The sequence below is a fragment of the Engraulis encrasicolus genome, chromosome 5 (genome assembly GCF_034702125.1).
Source record: "Engraulis encrasicolus isolate BLACKSEA-1 chromosome 5, IST_EnEncr_1.0, whole genome shotgun sequence".
NCBI lineage: Eukaryota > Metazoa > Chordata > Actinopteri > Clupeiformes > Engraulidae > Engraulis > Engraulis encrasicolus.
In genome coordinates, this window is record NC_085861.1 from 44,547,399 (window position 1) to 44,560,148 (window position 12,750).

Genomic DNA, 12,750 nt, shown 5'->3' on the forward strand with positions numbered 1-12,750 from the left:
ACGCATCAGTTTTAGTTGGTGCTGTCAGATGTCCAGGGGGAAAAAAACGGAGAATTCCTGTTTAGACTGTCACAGGATGAGACTGTCATGATTGTTCTTACATGCTCTTTTACATAGACCTGTCATTCAAATTGAAAGCTAAACTACAAAATAGAACAAGAAACAAAACTTCCATGTGTATTATAAAAGTGTGCATGTTGACAGTACAGAAATGATTTTAGGCCCCTCTGCTTCCCCTGTGCAGAATCAAGTCATTGCGTTTGAGTGGAGTGAGATGCAGCGCTGGGACACAGACGAGGAGGGTATGGCTTTCTGCTTTGAGTACGCGCGCGGGGAGAAGAAACCTCGATGGGTCAAGATCTTCACACCCTATGTAAGGCTCACGTTTCATGGAATCACTCACCACTGCACATGCAAAGTGTCATTTCATCCCCCTGAACTTTGCAGTCATCTGGGTCACAATAGTCCATGAGCCAGACCGCCGATCGCAATCGAAAGGGTGGGCAAAGTCTTGTTGGTATTTTAATATTGATATATATGTCTAGTTTATGAATTGGTATGATAACCTTTGCAGAACAGTAGCTTTATCATATTTATCATGCATTTCTTATTTGAACCATTTTACACTAAAAACGCCTAGGCTAATTTGCTAATATCTTGATAAATTGAAAGTAAAAATGACTGTGAGGTAAATATATTTATAGGAAAAGTTGTTCTACAAAATTCTTAGATAGTTTAAAGGGCACGTTACACAGATTTCCCACTTAATTTAGTTCAGGCCCCCATTTTCACTGACTTTTCATTAAAAAATTAGTGTTTATTTCCCAAGCGAGAAAATACTGGTAGATTGGGTACAAAAATACAACAATTTTCCCAGTTTATCATCTACATTACAATACAGGTGGGTTTTGTATTACAAGTTTTCTTGAAAGTTGTGTTTCATTATCCACACAAAGTGTAATGTACTTAAATGTGAGCTATTTTACATACACAACCAAATTTGATATGTAGACAAAGACCTATTGGATGAAGCAGAGACTGCACTCTTTACATAGACTAAGGATAAAGTCACTTTTTTTACCATGCTGTTGTTGAGAGTGTACTACACTATACAATCCAGTGGCATGCAAAGACATTTTGGGGGGCAGGTGCTCAAGGTGGGGACGGGGGGCATGTGGAACTTCCAGTTGCCTTGCCAGAGCAGGAGTGGGGAGCCGTTTTCATTCGAGGGCCACTTCAATTTTTATAAAGGGCTGTACTATGAACACAAACCAGGATTTCCCCCTGCAGTTAGGCCTATATTGAAGGTGGACACCTTCACAACAGACCTCACCTTCACTAGGTCCCCTGAAAACATAACTTAATTGTATTGCAAATTAAATTTCTAACAGTTCTTTACAAAACATGTCATATTCCATGTGAAACGGCATAAGATTAAAATTACATCAGGGGCCGTAAACGGCCCTTGAGACATAAGTTAGAGTCCCCACCCTTCTATTATGCTATGTTAGATCAAGGTGAATTGTCACATGCTTTTGATCTCAAGAATCGTTACCATAGATGATCATGCCAATATGGACCACATTGTGACAAAAAAAGAAAAAAATGGAACTTAAAAAAAGGCCTTTTTTCGTCCAGTACGGCAAAGGGGCTGTTGCTTTAGAACCACCAAGTCCGTTCCTAGATCTGTGCATGCCAATGATGCAATCACTTGTGTTTGGAAATAGTAAAAATAAAGTCCCAAATCAACAGACTGACCCGCTCTGCACTTAAAGTAGGAGGGGTGAGGGATCACCTCACCTTCAAAGCCTTCCGAGTCCAGAGAGCAGGCCAGTAATGGGGAATAACAGATTACATGTTTCACGATTACATTATTAAGAATAAAAAAATGATGAGTTACATTCCCTTACAGTTGCTGCTTCAGTGTCTGGTAATGAAAGTACATTTACTATGTGAAAATAAGTGATGGTTTCTAGATTCACATGTTATGCTATTCTAAAATTTTGATCATTCCACACATTACCTAGCCTGGGAGTACCCATGCTGCCTTGCACGTTCTTTTCGAACTGCTAGACGATATAGTCTGGTGTTTGCCGCCAGACAACACATTACCAGAAACCCAGAGAAAACACATAATGTGCATGTGTGTTGGTGTGGCATTGGCTGTGTGTCTGTGCCTGACAGATGCAGTGGACAGCATGAGTCTGCTTGCATTTGTCTCCTTCTGCTCAGTTATCTACCTTCATCTGGCTGTCCCTGCTGGTAACTCTTATAATATTGTCTTCGGCTGAGTTTCTCAAAAACACTTAAGTAGTAATAAGTAGTACTTAAGTACAGTATACTGACAAGGCGCCACCTCATACAAAAGTTCCATAGCCTCCAGGGATGGAAAGTAACTAATTACATTTACTCAAATTATTGTAATTGAGTACTTTGATGAGTAACTGAGTCCAAAGTAGTTATTAAAATAGGTGATTTTACTTCTACCCAAATTACAGTTTGGCCAAAGTATTTTACTTACATTTGAATCTACCTTGAGGTCTGAGTAAATTCTGAGGTAGGCAAAATTGAAATAAAGGGGAAAATCTGTCAGACATGAAGGGAAATTGTGTGTTTTTACCATTTAACATAAATTATATATTTTGGACTAATCTATTGGATGACTATCTAGGGCCCGCCGGCCCCATATCATTAGTCCGACAGCCCACAGACGGTACAAAATAGAGTTGCAAGTAACTGGCTGGGAATAGTAGAGCACACACCAAGGACTCAAGCTGAGGGAGTACCTGCGCAGCCTGAAAACAGTTGTTTTAAAATATATACAAGAATTATTGTTTATTAACAAAATTATTCATGAATTTAATCTCACAACTGGCAATTAAATGAAATCCACCAGACTATTTCCTTTGGTAGGCTTCCCAGTCTTTGCAATTTAAGGCCCACGACCCAAACGCAATGAAATCCAGACCCTTAAGTTCAGAGTAATGGGCTGTTGTATGAATGGGCTGACCCTAGCCCTGCAACTTTGCCACACCAGCACACACAGAATTTTGTTGTCACGATCGCCAGGTTATTGGAAGATGACTTGTGCAGAGATAGCTAGAGGTCACGAAGGGTGCTATTGAAGGAAAGCGATATAAAAGCAAACTGAAGGTAACTTTTACTCAAATCACATTTTTATTAAGTATTTTTTTTACTTTTACTTAAGTAGATTTTGAAAGATGTAATTTTACTTTTACTTAATTACATGTTTTAGTATTCTTTCCACCCCTGATAGCCTCCTACTGGAAATGGGCCTGGCGACAGGCCAATTCACTCTTGGCTGAAAACGCTGAACTACATTATAAGAACATTGCTAACATTGCCCAGCGCATGTAATGACTGAGATTGGAAGATAATTACTCTCTACCATGTTGTTAGATGGTCAGCTTAGGTCCCGTGAAATGCGGAACTAAGGGGCGGGACTTACCAAGCTCTATTACCATTTTGGTGACAATAATGACACCAAATAATGACAATATCTGTTATAATAGAGGGACTGCGTTATGGCGTTAAAGGCGGCCGGGGTACACCACATGATGGTTTTCTTGAACTACTTTGTACCCAGTGTGAGTACCACCAAGCCATGAGGTTATGTGATAGGGTATACAGTATCTTTACTTGAAATACTATTTTTCTAATGTAAGGGGGAAGAGGCTAGGGCTACAATAGAAAAGTAAATACAAAAATAATCATAAAAACACAAAAGGATGTGCAGGTCGTGGAAAGCTCAGCCTTAAAGCTCACGATGAGTTCAGAGCTCTTTCAAACTGTTTTTTCATGAGCTGGGACGGGACTGGGAACTGTCCATGGACCTATTCGTGAAGCATTTAGGTGCCAACTCTACATAGCATCGACAAATACGTAGAACATAAATACAGCCCGCTACCAGCTTTTCTGCACTCAGCATGGAGAGTGTGAATCAAGCCAATTTCCACCATGTGATGACTAGTAGTAGTAGTAGTAGTAGTAGTGTGAGGACTACCTCCTCATGCAAACTATGTGTGCCAACTATCAGTCTGGCATCTGGAAAGCAAGTCTTCAGCAGCATCCACAAATCCCAAGCCCACTTGACCATGTCTGGGCCAACGATGAAAATGTCCATCTCACTATACAGTGGATGTGGGGATATTCAGCCCCTGAGGCAGTGTTACAACTGATGTCTTGCAAGTACAGCCATCAATGTAAACTGCTGGATTGCCAATGTCTGAGAAGTAGCTGGAAATGCTGCACAACCTTCTGAAAACTTCAAACATGTGTATATCAGCATGAAGAGGATAATCATGGTGACATATTTACAGATATTTACTAGACTGAGTCAGATCCTGAGGACTGAAATAATGCTCCTTATTTATTCTTGCTGTTGCAGGAAAAGTTAAGAAAAAAAAGATTTCATATGTTGTCATTTTTATCACATTTTGTCAATCACATATTGCTTTGGTGATTATATTAGGTCAATTGGTATGGTCTAACAACCTCTTTAGGGTCTTGATTGAATGGAAAGCATCCCTGAGGAAATGTAGGCACCCTGTGTGGTCAACAAACTGCATAATAGCAAAAAACAATACAGTTTTCACATTTCCGTTTTACTGGTCCACCATTTCAATGCATGATCATTCACTAACTACCTGTTTGCAATGGTTATCATGCCATGTTAATGTACAGTATGGTTATCACATGTTAGTATTTGTTTGTTCATTATGTTTTTTGTTTTTGTTTTACTGTTGGGGGAAATGTAATAATAATAAGCTTAATAAAAACAAAAACGAATTTCATATTTTATCACATTTTGTCATTCACATATTGCTGAGGTGATTCTATTAGCCTATTAGTGTGGTCTAACAACTCCTGTAGGGTCCTGATAGAAGGGAAAGCATCCCTGGGGTCATTTAAGCACCCTGTGTGGTCAACAAACTACATAATAACAAAGAGCCACAATACCGATTTTTCACATTTCCATTTTACTGGTCCACCATTTCAACACATGATAACTACCAAAAAGCTACCTGTTTGCAATGGTTATCATGCCAAACTGTTAACTTGAGATGTCCAAGAAGTCAAAAAAACAGATTAGAACTTGCCCACCCGTTCGATTGCGAGAGGTCAATTTTTGGCTTCTGGCTCAAGGCCTACAAGGGACGGGAGTAACTCTGCTCCTCTCTGGAGAGTTGGCCATAGGGTGATGAGGGTCCTTATTACATACATATGCATACCAGTGAAATCTTATGGCAGGCCTATTCAATTTGAGGCCCAAGGGCCACATGCGGCCCAGAAACGGCCCACATGTGGCCCCCGGCTCTAGCATAATATTGCAGTTTGGATACTGCTGTAGCCTATAACACATCTTTTACATTAAAAATTCAATGTTGTTAAGTTTAAAGTTAGAACAATATGTTTAAAGTGCATAAAACGCGTCTTTACCATGTGATGGCTGAAAATGTGCGGTCCAACTGAACTTTTTGGTTTTGAAATGTGGCGCAACTGAAATTCTAATTGAATAGACTTGCTTTTGGGTGTTTTCACACCTGGTCCCTTTCAGCCATTTAAGTGAACTCAGACCTTTGACTCAGCTTTTTCCATGCGTAGCCCCTTAATGCACGCCGTACCTCCTGTGGCACGCTGTAATAGACATTGAAAGTTAACTACTGTAGTACTACACTACTATGACAGTGCACAGGGCCTTTAGTAATACATTACGACTTGGTCATTGCCATGCTGGTAACAGCTCATTTATAAAGCCGTGTCTTAAGGGGATTTATGTGAACGCTCCAAAGTGTACCCAGACCCCTTGGAAGTGAACCGTTCTGACGTGGTCTCAGTACGGTTGGCTTATGAGTCCTGGCAAGTTACACTTGTGACTAGGTGTAATCACTTTAGAAGAGTACATGACTTGAAGAACGTGTAGCTTTTTATCCAATCGATAACATTTGTTGTTCATGACATTGAAAAACGATTAGGCTACTGTTGGGAGGGGTCAACTCGGTTTTCTGATAACAAGACCAAGACCAAGCCCTACCCAGAGCTTCTGTTCCAACCCCTCTATACAAATGAGGGGTGGTATATCCTGGCTAATGGCTACTTGGCTACTTTTCATCACAGAAAGATCATGCACATCGTCGTCACTATCATTGCCTTGTTAGGAGAGGATAGCTTGCGAAAAAAGGAAATGTACGGTTTATTAGGGTCAGGTTCCATTAATGTCAGCAGCTACACTCACACGGAGTGAACAAAGTGCTGCAAATCTTACCCATGTTCCAGTTGGGTAAGAAATACACTTTTGTTTAAAAAATGAAATTTTTCTCAAAAATGACATTCTCTCTGGGCTAAATTCAGTTTTGGGTTAAATTATTTTGGGCAATTAGATTTTTCCCCCGCCAAGGAGGGTGTAGGTGCAGTTTCTTCTATTCTTATTTTATGACCAGTTCTTAGAGCTTAAGTCCATGACGCGAGACTCAGTGTAAAGTTTAGACTGTTTATATAAGAAAATTGTCACATTACAGAAATAAAACGGATAAAATCAAACTTAAAACTTCTTCATAATGTCACGCCTCGTGGTCTCAGTGTCATCTCGACATGGCGTGGTCTCGTTGCTTTCTGGCTAGTCTGGAGGGTTCTTGTCTCGGTCAAAGACTGCTGCGCTCTGACCTTCCTCGTCACGTAACAGTTTTAATACAGCAAAAAGTGACGTCATGCATATCTTAATAAAATTAAGCAATATTAATCACAAGAAAATAACATTACTTAACAGCAGTAAATATGTCTAAATATTAAAACTTAACATAATGCAGTACAAAATTAAATTATTATTCACTATTCACAATTCTCTATTATGGCTCTAACACGCCCGGCCCCTAATTGTGTAGACAAGGGGGCTACATCAATTACTCAAATCAAATAGAGCCATTCAAATTCTCAGTCCAACAATAAAAATATTCAAAATGAACTTAGCTATGAATACTCAATAACTCTTTGCAGTCCTGGATGCCAGCTCACACTGCTTCCTGTAACAAACATAATTTGGTTATAGGTCTTTCCAGAACGCTGGTCTTGGTCTGCACTTGCACACTCCGGACCTGGCCCCTGGAATCTGGCATTGTCTTGACGATGCGGCCTAGCATCCAAGAGCTTCGTGGACCGGAAGGATCCACAATTAGAACGATATCGTTCACTTCAAAGTTCCTCTTCACCTTGGACCAGCGCTGACGCTCTTGCAGCAGGGGCAAGTACTCCTTGGTCCATCTGTGCCAGAACAAGTCAGACAGATATTGGATCTGTCTCCAACGTCTCCTCCCGTACACATCACTCCTCTCAAAGATCCCCGGTGGTATCGCAGGCTTTGCTTTCATCAGCAGGAGATGGTTCGGAGTGAGGGGTTCGAGATCATTTGGATCCTCTGACAGCTTTGTCAAGGGTCTGCTGTTGATTATGGACTCAACTTCACACAACAGTGTGTGTAATCCATCATCATCCAAAACTTGTTGCTTCAGCAGAGCTCCAAGGACCTTCCTTACTGTCCTTATCTGGCGTTCCCAGATGCCTCCTTGGTGGGAGGCACCAGGCGGATTGAAGTTCCATTCGATTCCTCCTTTCAGCATTTCTTCTTTGATCTTGGAATCATTGAGGTTCTGTATGGCCTCACGCAACTCTCTTTCAGCGCCAATGAAATTTGTTCCATTGTCCGATCGGATAACGGACACCTGCCCTCTTCTACTGATGAAGCGGCGCAATGCGTTGATGCATGCATCGGTGTCTAGAGAGTGTGCGACCTCTATATGGACCGCTCTCATGGTCAAACAAGTAAACAAGACACCATATCTCTTCACCATGGCTCGTCCTCTTTTCACTTGAAACGGCCCAAAGTAATCAACTCCAGTGAACGTAAAGGGTGGGTTGTCTGGTGTCAGTCTCTGCACTGGCAAATCTGCCATCTTTTGTTCTCCAACCTTTGCATACAGCTTTCGGCAGGTGTAGCAATTTGAGATCATCTTTCTTATGGCAGAATTTGCATGCGGGATCCAATACTTTTGTCTGAGCTTAGCCAGAACATGGTTCCGTCCACAGTGTCCAACCTGACGGTGAGTATGCTGGAGGATAAGACGTGAAATCTTGAGGTCTTTGTGCAAGATGGCTGGATGCTTAGCCTCCTCTGGCATCGCAGCTCGACATAACCTTCCTCCAACTCTCAACAAACCTTCATCAAGGTACGGATCCAGCTTGTATATGTGGCTGCTCTTTCTGACTTGGTGTTTTCCTTGCAGCAGAGTCTTGATCTCTTCTCCATACTTCAGCTGTTGACTGTAGCGAATCAAATCGTGTTCAGCATTCGTCAAATGTTCCACACTGATAGTGAAATCTTTCAGGCTCTTTTTGTACTTTTTCATCTCTTGAGCTATGGCTTGCTGTTTGCCATCTGAAGCACTGCTTGTCTCTTGCAGTTCTGCTCTTTTGTGGCTCAAGTCCAGCAGGATCTTTTTCAGATGAGTGAACCATGCTATTGCCTTCTTTAAGCGGTGCCAGTCAGAATAATACGCAATGAGCTTGCCCAAAGCAGATTCATCCCTTTCGACTCTGATGACAAAAGACACAGCATTTCGTTTGATCTCTGGATCATCTTCTGGCAAAGAACTTGACTGGTCTGTCCTGACAGGCCACTCCTCGCACGGTCTCAGCAGAAATGAAGGTCCCTCAATCCAGTTCTCACATCTCATAAGATTCTCTGCTGTCAAACCTCTTGAGACATGGTCTGCAGGATTCTCAGGTGAATTCACGTACCTCCACTGTGACGGCTTGGAGGCCTCTCTGATCAGTGACACTCGGTTTGCGACGAACGTCTTGTATCGGGCAGCATCATTTTCAATGTATTTCAAGACCGTCATGCTGTCCGTCCAATACAATGACTCTTCCAGCTCCATGTCCAGTTCCTGCTTCAACATTCGGTCCATCTTAACTGCGACAGTTGCAGCTGTAAGTTCCATTCTGGGTACGGTTATCTGTTTGAGTGGTGCCACTCTGGACTTGGCCATCACGAATGAACAAGACTTCTCATCATGTTCATTGGTCATCACAAGGTAGGTCACTGTACCATAACCATCCTCGCTGGCGTCCGAAAAATTATGCAACTGTGCTGTCTTGACAGCTCCGAAGCCTGCAGGCTTGAAACATCTGTTGACTTGAAAGCTGGAGAGCTTCTGCAGATCAACTGTCCATCTTGTCCATCGTTTCAGGTGGTTCTCTGTGATCTCCTCGTCCCATCCTCTCTTCTCTTTACAGAGATCTCTCAGGAGCAGCTTTGCTGGCAATACGAATGGCGACAAGAATCCAAGAGGATCGTATACAGAGCCAACGACTGACAAGATGCCTCTTCGAGTAGGGGGTTTGTTCTGCACATTGATGTTGAAGGAGAATGTGTCGGTTTCAGTGCACCAGGTCACTCCCAAGGCCCGCTCAACAGGTAACAACCCATTGTCCAAATCCAGAGTCTTGACTTCTGTGGCTCGCTCTTGCTCAGGAACAGATGACAGAAAGGCTCTGGAGTTACTCATCCACTTCGTCAGGTTAAAACCACCCTTGCTACAGAGTGATTTCAGATCTCTGGCCAGTGTGATTGCTTCTTGCTCTGTTTCCACTGAAGTCAAACAATCATCCACATAGAAACTGGTCAGGAGTGTCTGAGCTGCCTTCTCTGTTGTCTCATTCTGTTGATCTTCCACTATTCTTCGGAGAGCAAAGCAGGAGCAGCTTGGTGAAGAGGTAGCACCGAACAGGTGGACACACATCCGGTACTCGACTGCCTCTTCCTCCAGACTGCCTTCAGGCCACCACAGAAATCTTAGGAGGTCTGCATCTTTCTCTTGAACTCGGACCTGATAAAACATCGATTCAATGTCAGCCATGATGGCAAATGGCTGTCGGCGGAACCTGTTCAGCACTCCAAGAAGAGTGTTCGTGAGGTTGGGTCCTTGTAGTAACTGACCATTCAGGGAGAATCCTTGGTAGGACACATTGCAGTCGAACACCACCCGTATCTTATTCTTCTTGGGGTGGTACACACCGTGGTGAGGTATATACCACACCCTTGGTACCACTCCGTCCGGCTGCAACTCATCCTCTGGTACTCGTTCAGCATATCCTTTGTCTAGAATGCTGTCCATGAATCCTGTGTAGTCACTGTGGAACTGAGGATTTCTTCTGAGTTTCCTTTTCAGGCCAAGCAACCTCTGCATAGCTACACATTTGTTGTCTGGCAGCTGAATCTTCTCATCTTTCAGTGGCAATCCTATGTGGTAATGACCACCTTTGAACTCCAAGGACTTTGTCACTGATCGCATGAATTGACGATCTTCCTGAGACATTTCGGTCTTATCCTCATATCTTCTTTCAGGAAAGTCTGTGTTAAACTGCTGAACTAGCAAGTCTTCAATGTTCTCCACTGATATGCGATGCGATATGCAGGTTTGCAGAGTGTCAGAAGTCAGACTTGTGCTGTCATGTCTTGGACCCGTCACGGACCAGCCAAGAGCTGTCTGTACTGCATAAGGACCTCCATCTCTGCTATTCAGAACTTTCCACGGTTCCATGGCTTTATAGGCGTTCACACCTATCAAGAGTCCAACATCTGCTTCAAGTGGTGGTAGACGAACCTCAGACAGATAAGGCCACTTACTTAGATCTTGTTGCTTGGGTATGTTACCCTTCTTCACAGGTATGTGTTGCTGTGTCAGCACCCTGGGCAGATCAATGTACGTGGTTCCTTCCAATGCACACACTTCCAAGTCAGTTATGACATGTCCTTGTGTCTTCTTCTGTTGCCCCATGGTACACAGTAAGAAGTCTGTCTTCTTGCCTCGGACATTAAGCTTGTGCATGAGATCTTCTGTACAAAAAGTAGTGGTGCTACCTGGGTCTAAAAATGCGAAAGTCTCCACAGTTTTGTCACTTCTCTTGGATTTCACCTTTACAGGCACTACTGACAATATGCACTCGCTGTCGCCGGCCCCAGTAGAGGCACAAGATTCTTGATCCAGGGACAGAAGAGCATTCGATACTGTGGGACTGTCAGCAGTTGTATTTCCATTACAACCACTGTCTTCTTTCGTCTTATGCAGTACAGTTGGATGTTTGTAGGCACATTCTGCACACGTCAGTCTTTTCTTACAATCTTTACTCAGGTGACCTTTGTTGAGACATCCATAGCAAAGTCCTTTGCTTTTCAGGAATTGCATTCTTTCTCTATAGTCCTGTTCTTTAAACTTGTCACATGAGCTGAGTGTGTGTGCCTTCTCACAGAACAAACAAGCCTTTTCTGCAGCGTCAGTGGACTGGACTGTATTCTGCTGTTCCTTTTTCTTAACAGGCTGTGTGCTTTCTTTCACGACGGGGGAAACACCTGTAGCAAAGTTGGCACCTTTCATGTCACTCTTCTTAGCACTCTTTGCAGCTGGTTTGGGCTTGGCCTTTGCATCAGAGCTTACATCCTGAATGTCACCGAAGAGTGGGTCATTCATAACTTGTGCATGCAGGTCGATGAAGGCGACTAGGTCTTCAAACCTCGCTCTTCTTTTGTGCCGCACTTGAAAATCGAATGCAGTGTTCCTCCACCGCTCTCTAAGCTTGTAGGGAAGCTTCGACAGCACTGTTCTCATATTGCTCGGATTGTCCATCTCTTCCATGAAGTCGATGTCAGTCATGGTGTTTCTACATCCAGTGAGATACAGTGCATACGTCTTCAAGCCCTTGGCATCCTCAGCTTTGATCAGTGGCCATTTCAGCGCTTTGTCGAGGTAAGCCGTGGCTATCTTCAGTTCGTTGCATAATGGTACTGAAGCAGTCTCTTGGCTTCTTTAAGCCGTTTATCTGGCCGCATATGTTCACAACACTGACAAGGTCTCTTGGTTCGCCACTTGTATATTGCTCTAAATAGAACAACCTATCTTGATCACTTTTTGTCTTCGTTTCTATTGCGCTTTCAAAGGCCCTCATAAAGGATCTGTATTCAAGTGGGTCTCCAGAAAACACCGGAACCGCTCTTTGAGGAAGCTGGGATAGGCTTTGTTGCATGACTAGTAGCTCTGTTACTTCATTCTGGCGTTGCATTATCCTATGAAGTTCTCTCTCAGGGCCACTGGACTGTGAGTTGCTGGAGCCATGAATTGGCCTAGCTGCTGCACTACTGCGTGCACCAGGTGTCTGTACTAATACTCTTGGCTGAGGTACAGGTTTTCTTTCTTCTCTCAACATGAAATCTGAAAAAGCTTTTCTGTTCATATTCCTGTGTGGCTGATGGTGACCACTCATGTCATCACGATTCTCTTCGTATTCATTTAGGACTTTCAGTCTGGCAGTAGAAGCTGCAATGTCTGCCTCCAACTCAGCATCTTCACGTTTGGCCTGTAACTTTGCTACTTCAGCATCTATTTCTTGCCTTTTCTTTAATGCATCTGCACGGGCTAGCAATGCTGCATGCTCTGCCTTGGCCTTAGCACGTGCTGAGCTAGTTGTAGATCGTGCTGTAGAGCTGTGTTTGCTTCTAGCACCCTCTGTGAAAGTGGCTGACACACTGTCTTGTGGCCTAATACCATCATTCAAATCCTCTTCAGTATGTCCTTTGCATATTTCAGTGATCCATTGTTCTGTTTCAGTCATGAATTTTTCAAATACTTCACATTTAGGATCATACCAATTTGACTGGTCATCTTCTCTTTCCTCTTCAGG

The 12,750-nt window shown here is 43.0% G+C and overlaps 1 protein-coding gene across 3 annotated transcripts in view; it reads left to right on the forward strand.

Annotated features, from left to right (window-relative positions):
- The window catches only part of snx27b (sorting nexin 27b), a 41,061-nt gene that overhangs the window by 19,380 nt on the left and 8,931 nt on the right, over positions 1–12,750 (forward strand). For all 3 annotated transcript variants that reach the window (XM_063199536.1, XM_063199535.1, XM_063199537.1), the window contains exon 10: positions 245–373. In XM_063199536.1, the coding sequence (XP_063055606.1) occupies positions 245–373 (129 nt within the window). The remainder of the gene's footprint in view (positions 1–244; positions 374–12,750) is intronic.